Source organism: Rhinichthys klamathensis, unplaced genomic scaffold, assembly GCF_029890125.1.
Source record: "Rhinichthys klamathensis goyatoka isolate OS25496 unplaced genomic scaffold, OSU_Roscu_1.1 h1tg000051l_1, whole genome shotgun sequence".
NCBI classification, from domain to species: domain Eukaryota; kingdom Metazoa; phylum Chordata; class Actinopteri; order Cypriniformes; family Leuciscidae; genus Rhinichthys; species Rhinichthys klamathensis.
In genome coordinates, this window is record NW_026606597.1 from 484,559 (window position 1) to 497,186 (window position 12,628).

A 12,628-nucleotide genomic window follows, 5' to 3' on the forward strand; every position below is an offset into this window, starting at 1 on the left:
CCCAGCCATATTTATTTGAACCCGAATACATGGACAAACTAGATACACGTCAGCAGCGTCTTATGTCACCAGCGTCTTACGTCATCAGCATCACTGAAGCGGATTGACAACAGAACCGGAAGACAATACAATGCTGAATAAAGTCGTAGTTTTTGTTATTTTTGGACCAAAATGTATTTTCGATGCTTCAAAAAATTCTAACTAACCCACTGATGTCACATGGACTACTTTGATGATGTCTTTATTTCCTTTCTGGACAAGGACAGTATACCGTAAATACATTTTCAATGGAGGGACAGAAAGCTCTCGGACTAAATCTGAAATATCTTAAACTGTGTTCAGAAGATGAACGGAGGTCTTACGGGCTTGGGACGACATGAGGGTGAGTCATTAATAATGAGACATATTATGAGACATTATTAATTATGAGACATAATTTTCATTTTTGGGTGAACTAACCCTTTAAGCTCTGTTAGTTACTGATAATTCAAGTGTGCAAACTAGTGAAATAATATACCATATAGGATTTTTAAAAATAGGGGGAAACAATTTTGTGCAAATTATGTGGCGACAAATACTAAAAAAAAACGTCACATAGGGCAAAATGTGTTCTACACATTTCAAACATTCAAACATTTCAAGAGGAATGCTATGCAAATAGCGGGGAAGATGTATGGACATTTAATTTGCATTATTTTATCTAAAATCACATACAGACGGACGGTGACACACAAATGTCCAAATTTAAGTATTTCAAAGCTTAAAAAAGCTTTGCCCTTTTACTGAAGACATAATTTAATAATTTCATTGACAATAATCAATTCTAATATTCATAAGTAACTTACTTTTTGTGCAATCAGCACACACATTCAAGCTCCGACGATATCCTTGTTCTTGGCTCATTTTGACCGGATCGTTGAATCAGTGAGACATTGACTCAAGAACAGCTGCAAATGCATCAGTCCAATTCGATTATTTGTGAACCAATTTAACGTTCATTGGAAAGAATGAACTCGTTCACAAATCAGACATCACTTTTGCGTCTCAGAGGGGGAGCCAATTTCTTCAGTTCAAAAGGAATGAGATGTTTTTATGTAGTGGGGTAATTATTAATAAGTATTATTAAGCTTACAATATTAAGCTTTAAATGCAGAGAAGTAAAAGTTTCCCAAAATAAAAATAGTCTGATAAAGTACAGATACTTGAAAAATGTCCTTATAGCATTATAATCAGTATCCATCAGTGGTGAACATTAACAAAGCATTTCTATTTTTTAAGTGTCCACCACTGATGGATACTGATTATAATGCTATGGTTTATTTTCTGTAGCCTATATGCTGAACAAAAAACATGTTACTCCACACCCTATCCTCCTCTAAAAGGCTACAAACACAAACATAAATGTATAAATGTAAGCTAGGCAATACATTAAATGCATAAAAAAGGTTTAAAATATAAACATTACATTATTTTAAAAAAAAACTGTGTGTCAACAGTGAGACTCGCTGCCTGGACACGCTTTTGAGGAAATATGAATACAGATCTAGTACAGATAAGAAAATAGCACTCAAATGCTAAAAGGTTATGCGCTGGTGAAAACACCTCTCAGGTGGATTGAACAGCACAAACACCTGACAGGGCAACCCATGTGAAACTGCTTATGATCAGCTTTGAACCATTTAATAAAGTTCTCTCCTGCTTTGAACAGCTTATGGCAAGCACTTTTCATGTAGCAGCTCACTCTGCCACCTTTCAAATGTGTGACACAAACCAAACTAATCGATAATGAAATTCATTATTATATTTTTACTATAGATTATTTGTTGCGGCCCTACTGTATAATCTTCTGTGGAATTTTCACTTCCTTATAACCATTCAACTGCAGCTAATGAAAGCCATACAATCAAAAATGCTTAATGTCACAAAAGCAAACAAAAAATACTGCGTGATGACATTTAAATAGTAATTAGGGCAAGCTGATGGACAAAAAGAAAAGCAAGCTGTTGAATGAGTGTGCTCCTGTTTGTCTGGGTGGATATAATTGACCCTCACAGGAGTCTAATGGAAAAACATATAGATATGCAAAATGTTGCATGGGGTATTGGTCGTTATGCAACCATGGTGAAGACTTGTGTTTGTTTCTATGCGCGTCTTTGTAAAGAGGCTGAATAGAATGCAGTGCGATGAGATTTTATAATGTCTCCAGATGGTTGATCTGTATTTGAACAATTCCCAAATGAGAGACTTGTGTGATTTCAGGCAGGTCTAGAAACATGGTGAGGTGGAAGGGAAGAAAAGGTGAGTTCAATCTAATTTCTGTGCTTAAACGTGTTCTATGATATTAGTTCAGATGGATATTACTAAAAACAAGTGTCCTACCTGCTCTGTTCATTTCTAAAATCTCCTCCTGGGCAGCGGGAGCACAATGGTCACTTTGTGGACTGTGGTGGGGTGAGTTCATGGTGGACTTACAGTAGTTAGGTGAGCCCAGCTGGGGGGCACGGGGAATATGCTTGTTCTTTTTCTTTGGTAGCTTCTGCTTAGCCATGGCTAGAGAGTAGTACATCCCAAAGTTATTGACAATGACAGGCACAGGCATGGCGATGGTTAGTACACCCGCCAGAGCACACAATGCACCCACCAACATGCCTGACCAAGTCTGAGGATACATGTCTCCATAGCCCAACGTGGTCATAGTCACAACTGCCCACCAGAAGCCAATTGGGATGTTTTTGAAGTGGGTGTGCTCGCTGGCACGCGGGTCATTGGGATTGGCACCGATTCGCTCGGCGTAGTAGATCATGGTGGCGAAGATCAGCACTCCAAGAGCAAGAAAGATGATAAGCAGGAGGAACTCATTGGTGCTGGCGCGGAGAGTGTGTCCCAGTACGCGCAGGCCCACGAAGTGTCGCGTCAGCTTGAAGATTCGGAGGATCCGAACGAATCGCACCACTCTGAGGAAACCGAGAACGTCCTTTGCTTCTGAACCAGAAAGCCCACTCAGGCCCACCTCCAGGTAAAATGGCAGGATGGCCACAAAGTCTATGATGTTTAGGGTGTTTTTGATGAATTTCTTTTTGTCCGGACAGAAGGTGACACGCATGAGGAACTCAAAGGTGAACCACACCACACACACTCCCTCGATGTAGGTTAGGTAGACCACCGTCTCTGTCTCCAGGTGAAACTTGGTGGTGTTGTCGAGAGCGTTAAAAAATGTGCGGTTAACGATGGGGTTGAAGGCCTCGTGTGTCTCCAGGCAGAATGTAGTTATGGACACCAGTATGAAGAAAAGCGAGGCAAATGCCACCCACTGCAGAAGAGAGAGAGAGAGAGAGAGAGAGAGAGAGAGAGAGAGAGAGAGAGAGAGAGAGAGAGAGAGAGAGAGAGAGAGAGAGAGAGAGAGAGAGAGAGAGAGAGAGAGAGAGAGAGAGAGAGAGAGAGAGAGAAAACAAGGGGTAAAAAATGAGAAGGGAAAAACAATGTTGATTTAAAAATTATTTTGTTTGCATCAAAAAACAACTTCCCAATGAGGCAGGCGTGTACACAATACCTTCACTGGTTATGACCACTGTCAGTGATTATCTAAGTGATTTGAATAGCCGTTTTTATTTTTTAGCCTAGAGCTGATTTAGACATACTAGCCAAATGTGTCTGATAACTCAAAACTTTATGGTCGTTATTTAAAAAAATGTTTTTGAAAGAAGTCTCTCAAGGCTGCATTTATTTGATAAAAAATACAGTCAAAACAGTAACATTGTGAAATATTATTACAATTTAAAATAATTAAAATGTTCTATTTGAATGTGTCACATGATTCTTCAGAAATCATTCTGATTTGGAGCTCAAGAAACATTTCTTATTATTATCAATTGAAAACAGTGGTGCGATCAAATTCAAAAACCACTATAACAATGTTATATATTTTGTTGATTTCTGTACTTACATTATCCCAAATGTTTCTAAGAATCATGTTTAAATCCAGAGAAATACGCCATTTTAACCATGCAGGACACGGGCCGTGTCCATGCATCGCCTATCATATGCCTTTGTTTTAAATAAACGACCTCTAGTGGCCTTTAATGAACCCAAACTTTTAAATGGTATGGGTAGTTCTGTTTATTGTCAAAATAGTACTAAAAAGCTCATCCTGATATCTAGAAGAAAGCATTGTGTGTAGAGAAATATGAACAAATACAAAATAAAGTCACAGGCAAACAAACAGTATTGAAAAAACACACACTCTCAAACACAAGCTAATGAAAAGCAAATGAGTAGAATAGTTACTGAATAAACAAGTCAGACCCAACAGAGCAGCACTTCTATTAGGATTTTGATATCATTGGCAATTCTATTCATATAACAACAAAGATATAAACTCCAATGGGCATTTATTTAAAAAAAGAAAAAGGATGTCTTTATGGTCAAATACAAAGTTCTGTCATGGGGCAGTTTGAAGGGTCCTTAACTCAATTTGTTAGCGATCACATCATTATCAACATAGTGCAGCTGATTGGTTGCTATGGCATCAGCGGCCAATGAGCTTGCTGCTCAATATTCAAATACTTGGCATTGTTTGCTGTTAACAGTCTGCAGCGCGCTTTCAGAAACCCTCCATCTTCCCCAGCTCCACCTGTATAGATCTGTATACGGGGGTTATTTCATGTACTGTATGTCTTACATGCTCACAGCAGCAATGTCTGTGAATGTGAATTGGCAGTAGCAAGTCTTTGTACTTACTCTGCAGCAGCAGCAATAATCATTATCAGCAGCAGCAGCAGCAGTGTAGCTGATCTATTCCGCCAAGACCAAATACATTAACATTGCCACATCCATTACCATGCCAATCTCTCCAAGAGTTCATGACAGAAATAATATTTAGTCCCCAGCCCAGTCTGTGTGTTTATTGTTAGAAATGTTAGCCAGAAAACACATTTCAACACTGTGGCACTGTGATTTTCTATATACAAGTTGGAAACAATGTAACTAACCATCTAAACAAAACCAGTGATGATTAAACTAAGCTAGCTGTGATTTCAGGAGCTAGGGGCTCTCAAAGATGCTTTAGAAGTGTTGTGATGAGCACAATGAAGGAACAATAAAGAAACAAACTCCGTCTGCAGCTCATGGGAACTGAATCCCTTTTACTTTCTCTCACACCCTCTCGGTCGTTCACTCACTATAATATACAGCAATATGCCATGCCATGTCATTGTTTCTTTGTTTTATTTAATCTTTATGCCCTAATAGTCTAGTCCCTCAGCTAAATAAATATGGACTGTTACTCCATTGCCCTTCCCTGAAATGATGGTGAACTGAGCTTACAAAATGTATGCTATTATAAACCGTATTGGTTTTTTTATGCCCAAATAAATTTCTCAGTCATTAAAGGAAAATTTGACCATGAGCATTTGATTTTTACTGTTAAAAATGACCTGAAAGAATATATCCTCAAGCTGTCCTCTCAAAAAATGTTTCATTTTCACAGCATATTAATTATATCTATTTGAAGTACAATGAGTTCTCCGCCTGTTAGCGTGTCCTTTCAATTCTTTACAGGTGAGAAGAATAGTCCGCATAACATGGCCTTGTGCAAACCTCCTACAGCAAGTCCCACGCATAAAGTCTTACACCAAGACCACATGCTTGAGCAACACTTCCAATCTCAGAGGTGAAACTCAATGCAGCAATACCACAGCTCAGCAGAAGGATCTCAGTAACAGGTGTAATAGTCCAGTGCACAGCAGCAGACAAAAATCAAAGGAGGCAAAACTATAGCCCTAATAATGACCTTTGACCCCTGATTTACCTTAGCCATGTAACATAAAGGTCAATCTTATGTTGGGCATTAAGTTTTCTAAACATTTGAATTCGAATTTGCTTGCATTATAAATTAGTCCATAATGTCATCGGTAATTTCACACATCTGGCTGTAGTTTCCAGGAAATTAAGTGAATTTTAATAATCAATATATATTTGTCATGTTTATGTGTTTAAGTTCTGTTTTGTTATCTGGTTTCCCCCTGTATTTGTGATTTTGGTTTAGACTTGTTATTAGTTCAGTTTTGTGATCTTGTTCACCCCCATCTTTTGTGATTTTGGTTCAGTCCTGTTAGTCCCCCCCCCCCCCCCCCCCCCCCCCCCCGTTGTATGGTTGTGTTTTCTGAAGTCCTGGAGTTTTGTTCCTGTATGTTGCAGAAAGTTAAGTTTTTAAATAAATCACCTATACTGCTATTCTTGTGTCCTCGTCTTCGGCAACCTGCACCCAACCTGACAATATTTCATATATATCATTTTATTTTAAGAAATTATTTTTTTATTCGCCATGGAAAAATATCTGTCTTAAATAAATGTTGTGAAAGAAATGTTTTTTAACTTTTTATTTATCAAAGAATCCTGAAAAAATAAAACTTTCACAGAATCAAATCACAATTTCTGAATTTCTCATTAGAAGTTATAATTCATCAACACAATGCCCATTAAAACACTACCAAATAAATTTCTGTAGGGCTGACAGGTGGCTGAATCCCAATGACCAGTTCATGTCCATGTTGAATGGCTTTGTCAAGGCTCAATTCTTGCCCCACTCCTATTCAACCTGTATATGCTCCCAATGAGGCAAATAATGAGAAAGAACCAAATTGCTTACCACAGCTATGCAGACGACACACAGCTCTACTTAGCCCTATCGCCTAACGATTACAGCCCCATTGACTCCCCGTACCAATGCATTGATGAAGTAAACAGTTGGATGTGCCAAAACTTTCTTCAGCTAAACAAAGACAAAACTGAAGTCATTGCATTTGGAAACAAAGATGAAGTTCTCAAGGTGAATGCATAACTTCACTCTAGGGGTCAAACAGAAACAACAGAAATCTTGGTGTGTCTCTAGAGTCAGACCTTAGTTTCAGTAGTCATGTCAAAGCAATAACTAAATCAGCATACTATCATCTGAAAAATATTTTAAGAATTAGATGCTTTGTTTCCAATCAAGACTTGTGCATGCTTTCATCACCAGCAGGGTGGATTACTGTAATGGACCCCTCACTGGCCTTCCTAAAAAGACCATAAGACAGTTGCATCTCATACAGAACGCTGCTGCCAGGATTCTGAGCAGAACCAGAAAATGGAGATGGTCCTCACTGCAGAACACGAAATCCAGGGGGAGGAGTTGGATCCAGATCCAACTCCTCCCGCCTTACATATACCTAAACCTACCCATCTCCGCCCCCTGATCCCTAACCCCACCCCTAATCCCACCCCATAGATCTGGATCCAACTCCGCCCCCTGGATCTCGTGTACTGCAATGAGGTGCTACTGGGAAAATATGAACATATCACACCAGTCCTCAGGTCTTTACACTGGCTCCCAGTTACATTTAGGATTGATTTTAAAGTATTATTACTGGTATATAAATAATTCAATGGGCTAGGACCTCAATATATTGTAGATATGTTCACTGAATATAAACCTAACAGATCACTCAGATCATTAGGATCACATCAGCTAGAAATACCAAGGGTTCACTCTAAGCATGGAGAGTCTGCTTTTAGCTATTATGCCAGCCGCAGCTGGAACCAGCTTCCAGAGGAGATCAGATGTGCTCCTATAGTAGTCACATTCAAATCCAGACTCAAAACACATCTGTTTAGCTATGCATTTACTGAATGAGCACTGTGCCACTGTTCGTCCGACTGTTTGTACTGTATTTTATTTTATTTTTTATTCTAAACTGTTTTAATTATTCTTATTTATTTTGATTATTTTAATATCCTCTATGTAAAGCACTTTGAATTACCATTGTGTATGAAATGTCCTATATAAATAAACTTGCCTTGCCTTGCCTTTGTCAGCACAATTGTTTACCCGTGACATTGATTATTTTCTCCTTATTCAAACAGATGAATTACCCCTGCTGGACTGTTTAGGTTGAGAATCATGTTACTCCGCTTACTGTCATCAAAAGATTAAAGACTAGTTATCTGAAACTCTCTCGGTCAGTTGCTCTACCTCAACAAAACACACAATGAATGGATTGTGTCTGATTAAAATGCTGAACACTATGTTGAACACTCAGGGCCAGATGTACGTACATTTGCGAACGCAGCGTTAATAGCGCCATGGCCAAGACGCAGAAAGCGCTTGATGTGAAACCGCAGTGTGCGTGTTATGTACCAAACCTGCAGTTCATCAGGTAATCCGCGCCTGTCCCCACCCACTATACCGTAAATTGCGTGTATTTAAACGCGCAATTGAATGGGCCTCCTCCTCTCACTGCTGATCCTATGACTGTTTGAAATGATCCTGATGCCAATAATTGTAATGTAGCGAGGAGTTTAACGACTGCTGGAATGGAATGTGAACGCTGAGTCGGAGATTCGATGTCATCTTAGATTTCTTCCAGTAACTGTAATATTGCGTAGCTGCTTAATCTGTAACGCTTAATGATTTCGTTTTCACTCAACTGAAAAATTGTGATTCTTGTGGCAAAAATCTTTTCAGCTAGTCTCCTTAGCCTATGTCTTTGTCTTGCTTGGATAACTGCTGCCATTTCACCAGGAGGCATATGCCAGGAAACCCGCTTCCTAAGTTACACCTGCTTTTAAGAGGCGGAGAATTTTCAGCACAAAATAGATGCGCGCTTTCACCGGCCTTTTCTGTACGTAGCGCGGAATACATAATTAGGCGCAGTTTACGCTTCCCCTCCCATCTCTTTATGGGACACTCCCACTTTCCCCTTGACCATCCCATGACACGAAAAGCGCATTTTGCCATTTTCAGTTCCCACGACAGGCAGTCTGCGCTTTCATCTCGGTGCGTCCCGTTCGTACATACCTCGCCATGGTTATATGCGCACTTTGCGAAACAAATAGGCCTACGCCTGAGGTGGGCGCAAAAGAGTTAGTACATCTGACCCTCTGAGTGCACTTTTTTTTTTCCAATAAAATGTGAACTTAAAGGGACACTCCACCCATTTGCATTAAGCGTTCCATTGTTAGAAACCCAGTCATACTATTGAATGGTCGTGCAACACTCTCTCATTTTCCCCTGAGACGAGAGAAATCCACTATTTACCTTTTTCACTTCCTCCTACAATGACGCAAAAATCGTCATTTTACATCATTGTAGGAGGAAGTGTAAGAGGGGGGGATTTCTGTAAAGAAAGCACTAGTTCCCACCCTTTCAAACCCGCCCATAGGGGGTTGGACCTAATGCGCTAACAGAACTATCACAGATCAGTGGGTGGGACTCAAGGGGGTAATCCATCGACCGGAAGTTGAAGCCGGCCGGGTGCCGCCATGTTGTAGCAGAACTTCACTTGCGTTAGCATTTCCATTGACTCCCATTCATTTTGGCGTCACTTTCACAGCGAATAACTTTACATCTGAGGCGTTTAAAGACTCCATTTGTCCATTATTTATTTCTAAAGAAACACGACAATGTATAAAGGGCCCCATTACCTTCTATGTTACATTATGGCCCCGTAGAAACAGATTTAGTAAAAATAGGCTAACGATTGCGTCATAACCACTCGACTCTCTGTCGCGCTGTACAAAAATTACCGTACAGACAGGAGGAGAAGCTCGCAGGCAATCGGGGGGACGTCCCGTCAAGGGAGAAGCCCATAGATAATGAGTCCATAAAAGCAACGGAATACTTACTCCTGCTCACTCATGCCAAAGAACTCTTTGCTCAAGTTCCCCGTCTCTGCAAGATTAACGTTGGCAATTTTCACGCACAGCTACTAGAAGATTAACGTCTGTCAGACAGGTTGCTCACGTCATCAAGCTTAGTTTGAGTCGGTTTGAGTCTGCGCGTCAGGAACGGACGTCGCTAAAAATGGGCTTCAACTGTCTCAACTGAGTTCCAATGAGATGGCTCTGTCCACTTCTAATACTGTCTATGGTGGGACTTCACTTGCAGATTCTGAAATCAATATCAGCCATCTTGTTTATAAGCTAAGCTAACAAGCGCTGTGGAGATAGGAAGTTACGACAATGACGGAAGAAACTAAACATGATATGGAAGAAGAGGATTTTGAAATTCTGCTGCTCGAATCCGATGTTCGTGGCTATCTTTACGAGCCGCAATATAGTGAAGAGCAGCTGAGGCTGATGGAGGAACAGGAGGCGGCTGCCTGTCGCGGTCGAGGAGCCCGGACTGGCTCGAGCTGGGCGGGCTGCTGGTGCCTGTGCTCTCGCTGTGCGCTACGGACACAGATAGAGTCTTTTCTTCTCTAGAGATAGAGTCTGCTGCAGAGAATTTCAACGATGGCAATTTCTCCTGGACGAAATCTCTGAATCAAACGAGCACACGGACGTTTGTGTTGTGATGTGAACCATCCTAGTGTCGCACCGCATATGTTCTGACTGAACATCCAGGTATCATGCAATATTTCACCATATAGAAAGAACTACAAACGAGGAGTAATTCGCTAATGAGTTTGCCAATGTAATGGGGTTCGCTGTTGTGGGAAGAAGGAGGCGGGAACCGGCGAACATTTAAACATTTTAATAGTAAAATAAACAAATACAAAACAAAAGTATAAGCCAGCTGGCCACACACAACAGAAACAAAACATAAAATCAGGCCTGTTCCTTTTGTGCTTCCGCTCCTCCGTGAGAGATATGAGACCGCTGCGTCTCACAAGTGTCATTCATTATCACTCGCGCCGTCCTCTCACGTCCCTCGTCCTGCTCGCCACAGCCAACTAACTAGACATTTTGTGTGAAATGAATTTCAAACTCTTTTGGCAGCTAGCCTTGTAGACGGAAGAGTGATTTCTCTGATGTTTGCGCTGTTCTGGATTAGTGGGAGTGGCTTGCGGAGCAGTGCAATGTGGTGCATTGTGGGAGTTGTTGTCTTACATACAAATGCGCCCTAAAGTTATTTTCTGTCTTTTCTCGGTCAAGAGGGCACCAAATTCAAAATTTCTTTTACATTTCGACTACATATATGACCCACTTTCAATAAAGATTAATGTTGAAATGGGTGGAGTGTCCCTTTAAGTTTGCTTCATTCAGGCAAATGGCAGAGTTGTTGTTTTCTTCAGTGAAAAAACACTCAGCCCACATGAAACAAACTGTTAATTTATTGCTATAATATATATGTAAGTTAAAAGCACTTTAATAAACATAAATTGGAGTAATACAATAAAAGTATCACACTCAGCTTTTGCAGACAAAGATGATGTGCATAAAAGATTAGATGAAAAGTGCAAAAGATCAAAAGTTTTTCTGCAGCACTGCATGGCAAAATGGTGAGGGTGCAAGAGGGAGAGACAGAGTGAAAGAGAAGGAAAGAGGCTCATTCAAGTGTCTCAGAAATAGCACAAAATCCTCCCCCTTCTCCCTTACATCACCTCTTACTCTCATTCTCTGGTTATACCTCTCTTCTGAAGATGAAAGCTTGTCACGTTCTCTTATGTAACCAAACACTGCCTAACACAGTGCACCCACATTTGGGACTGCGACTGTATTTCTAGATTCATGTGTTTTGCGTCTGTGGGGAGGGGCCTGGCTATTGGGTTTTTCGTTTATGGCTGTGAGTTTTGCCGCTGCTGTGCTTTCCTTTTTGGACAATAATGCCCCACAGGGGCTTGATAGAAAAGACAGTTGGAGATTCCAGATTAATTCCTGCCTGTTTATGGCCGTCTATTAATTATAACGGAGCTGGTGGCAAAGCTGTTTTTTTTTCTTTACTGAAAAATACCAAAAACACACCGATGTCAATCAATCTCACATATGTGTAGACTGTTTCCATTTGCTGTTCCATCTTTTCTGGCTATTTTTATTATTAAAATATACAATATATATTCTGAGTAAATGAACAGTGTTCCAAGAGTGTATATAGGACACCAACATCATTGGGACTTTTCTAGTGGATCTTTCTGCAGGTTACACTCGTAGGTGGCAAAAGCTGATAGGCTGCGTCTGAAATCGCATACTCTCTTTAGTAGGCACTGTGTGTAGTATGAATGTAATGCGGACATACTACATTCGCTATGTTGTCATTATCATGTGACCAACCACCGGCAGTGGCGTCGCTTCACTGTCATTCACAAATAAGTGTCCATCGTACCCACACTTCAGAATCTCACCGGAAGTAAGTAATTCGGGTACTTTTTGCCTACTCCTTTGAGTATTCACTCCTGTGAATTCGGACATACTTCTTTTGTCACATACAGGGAGGAGCTTGAAGTGACTGGCAGGACGACACCCGGGAGCCGATCGACGGCGGTGGCACTGTGGGTGCAGGGTGAGGGCGCAGTCCGAAGCCCGGAAGTCCGCTGCAGCTGGACGTCGATCGCCAAAGGCCGACCTGGAGTGTTGAGCGAGCCCAGTGGAGCTTACGGGCAGACGGACCGCGGAGGCGATGAAGGAGTGGTGGGTCGAGGTGAGGGTGACGGGCTGACAGGACGAGGTGGCGGTGTGGGTCTGGAGGCCCGAGGTGTAGCTCAGAACTTTATGTTCCGAGACCAACGAGACCAGCAGCTCTACATTCATCTTGCCTTGTGTAGCGATTCTAGCTCAAATAAAGGGAATATAATTTTAATAACTGATCATGAATATGACCAGGGATCGCATACACGGATTAAAATTACCCGTAAAGGGGATACGTTGCCAATGT

At 41.0% G+C, this 12,628-nt stretch overlaps 1 protein-coding gene across 4 annotated transcripts in view; it reads right to left on the minus strand.

The window, feature by feature from the left end:
- kcnc1a (potassium voltage-gated channel, Shaw-related subfamily, member 1a) overlaps window positions 1-12,628 on the minus strand; it is a 64,497-nt gene that overhangs the window by 22,408 nt on the left and 29,461 nt on the right. For all 4 annotated transcript variants that reach the window (XM_056247944.1, XM_056247942.1, XM_056247945.1 and 1 more), the window contains exon 2: window positions 2,380-3,310. In XM_056247944.1, coding sequence (XP_056103919.1) covers window positions 2,380-3,310 — 931 coding nt within the window. The remainder of the gene's footprint in view (window positions 1-2,379; window positions 3,311-12,628) is intronic.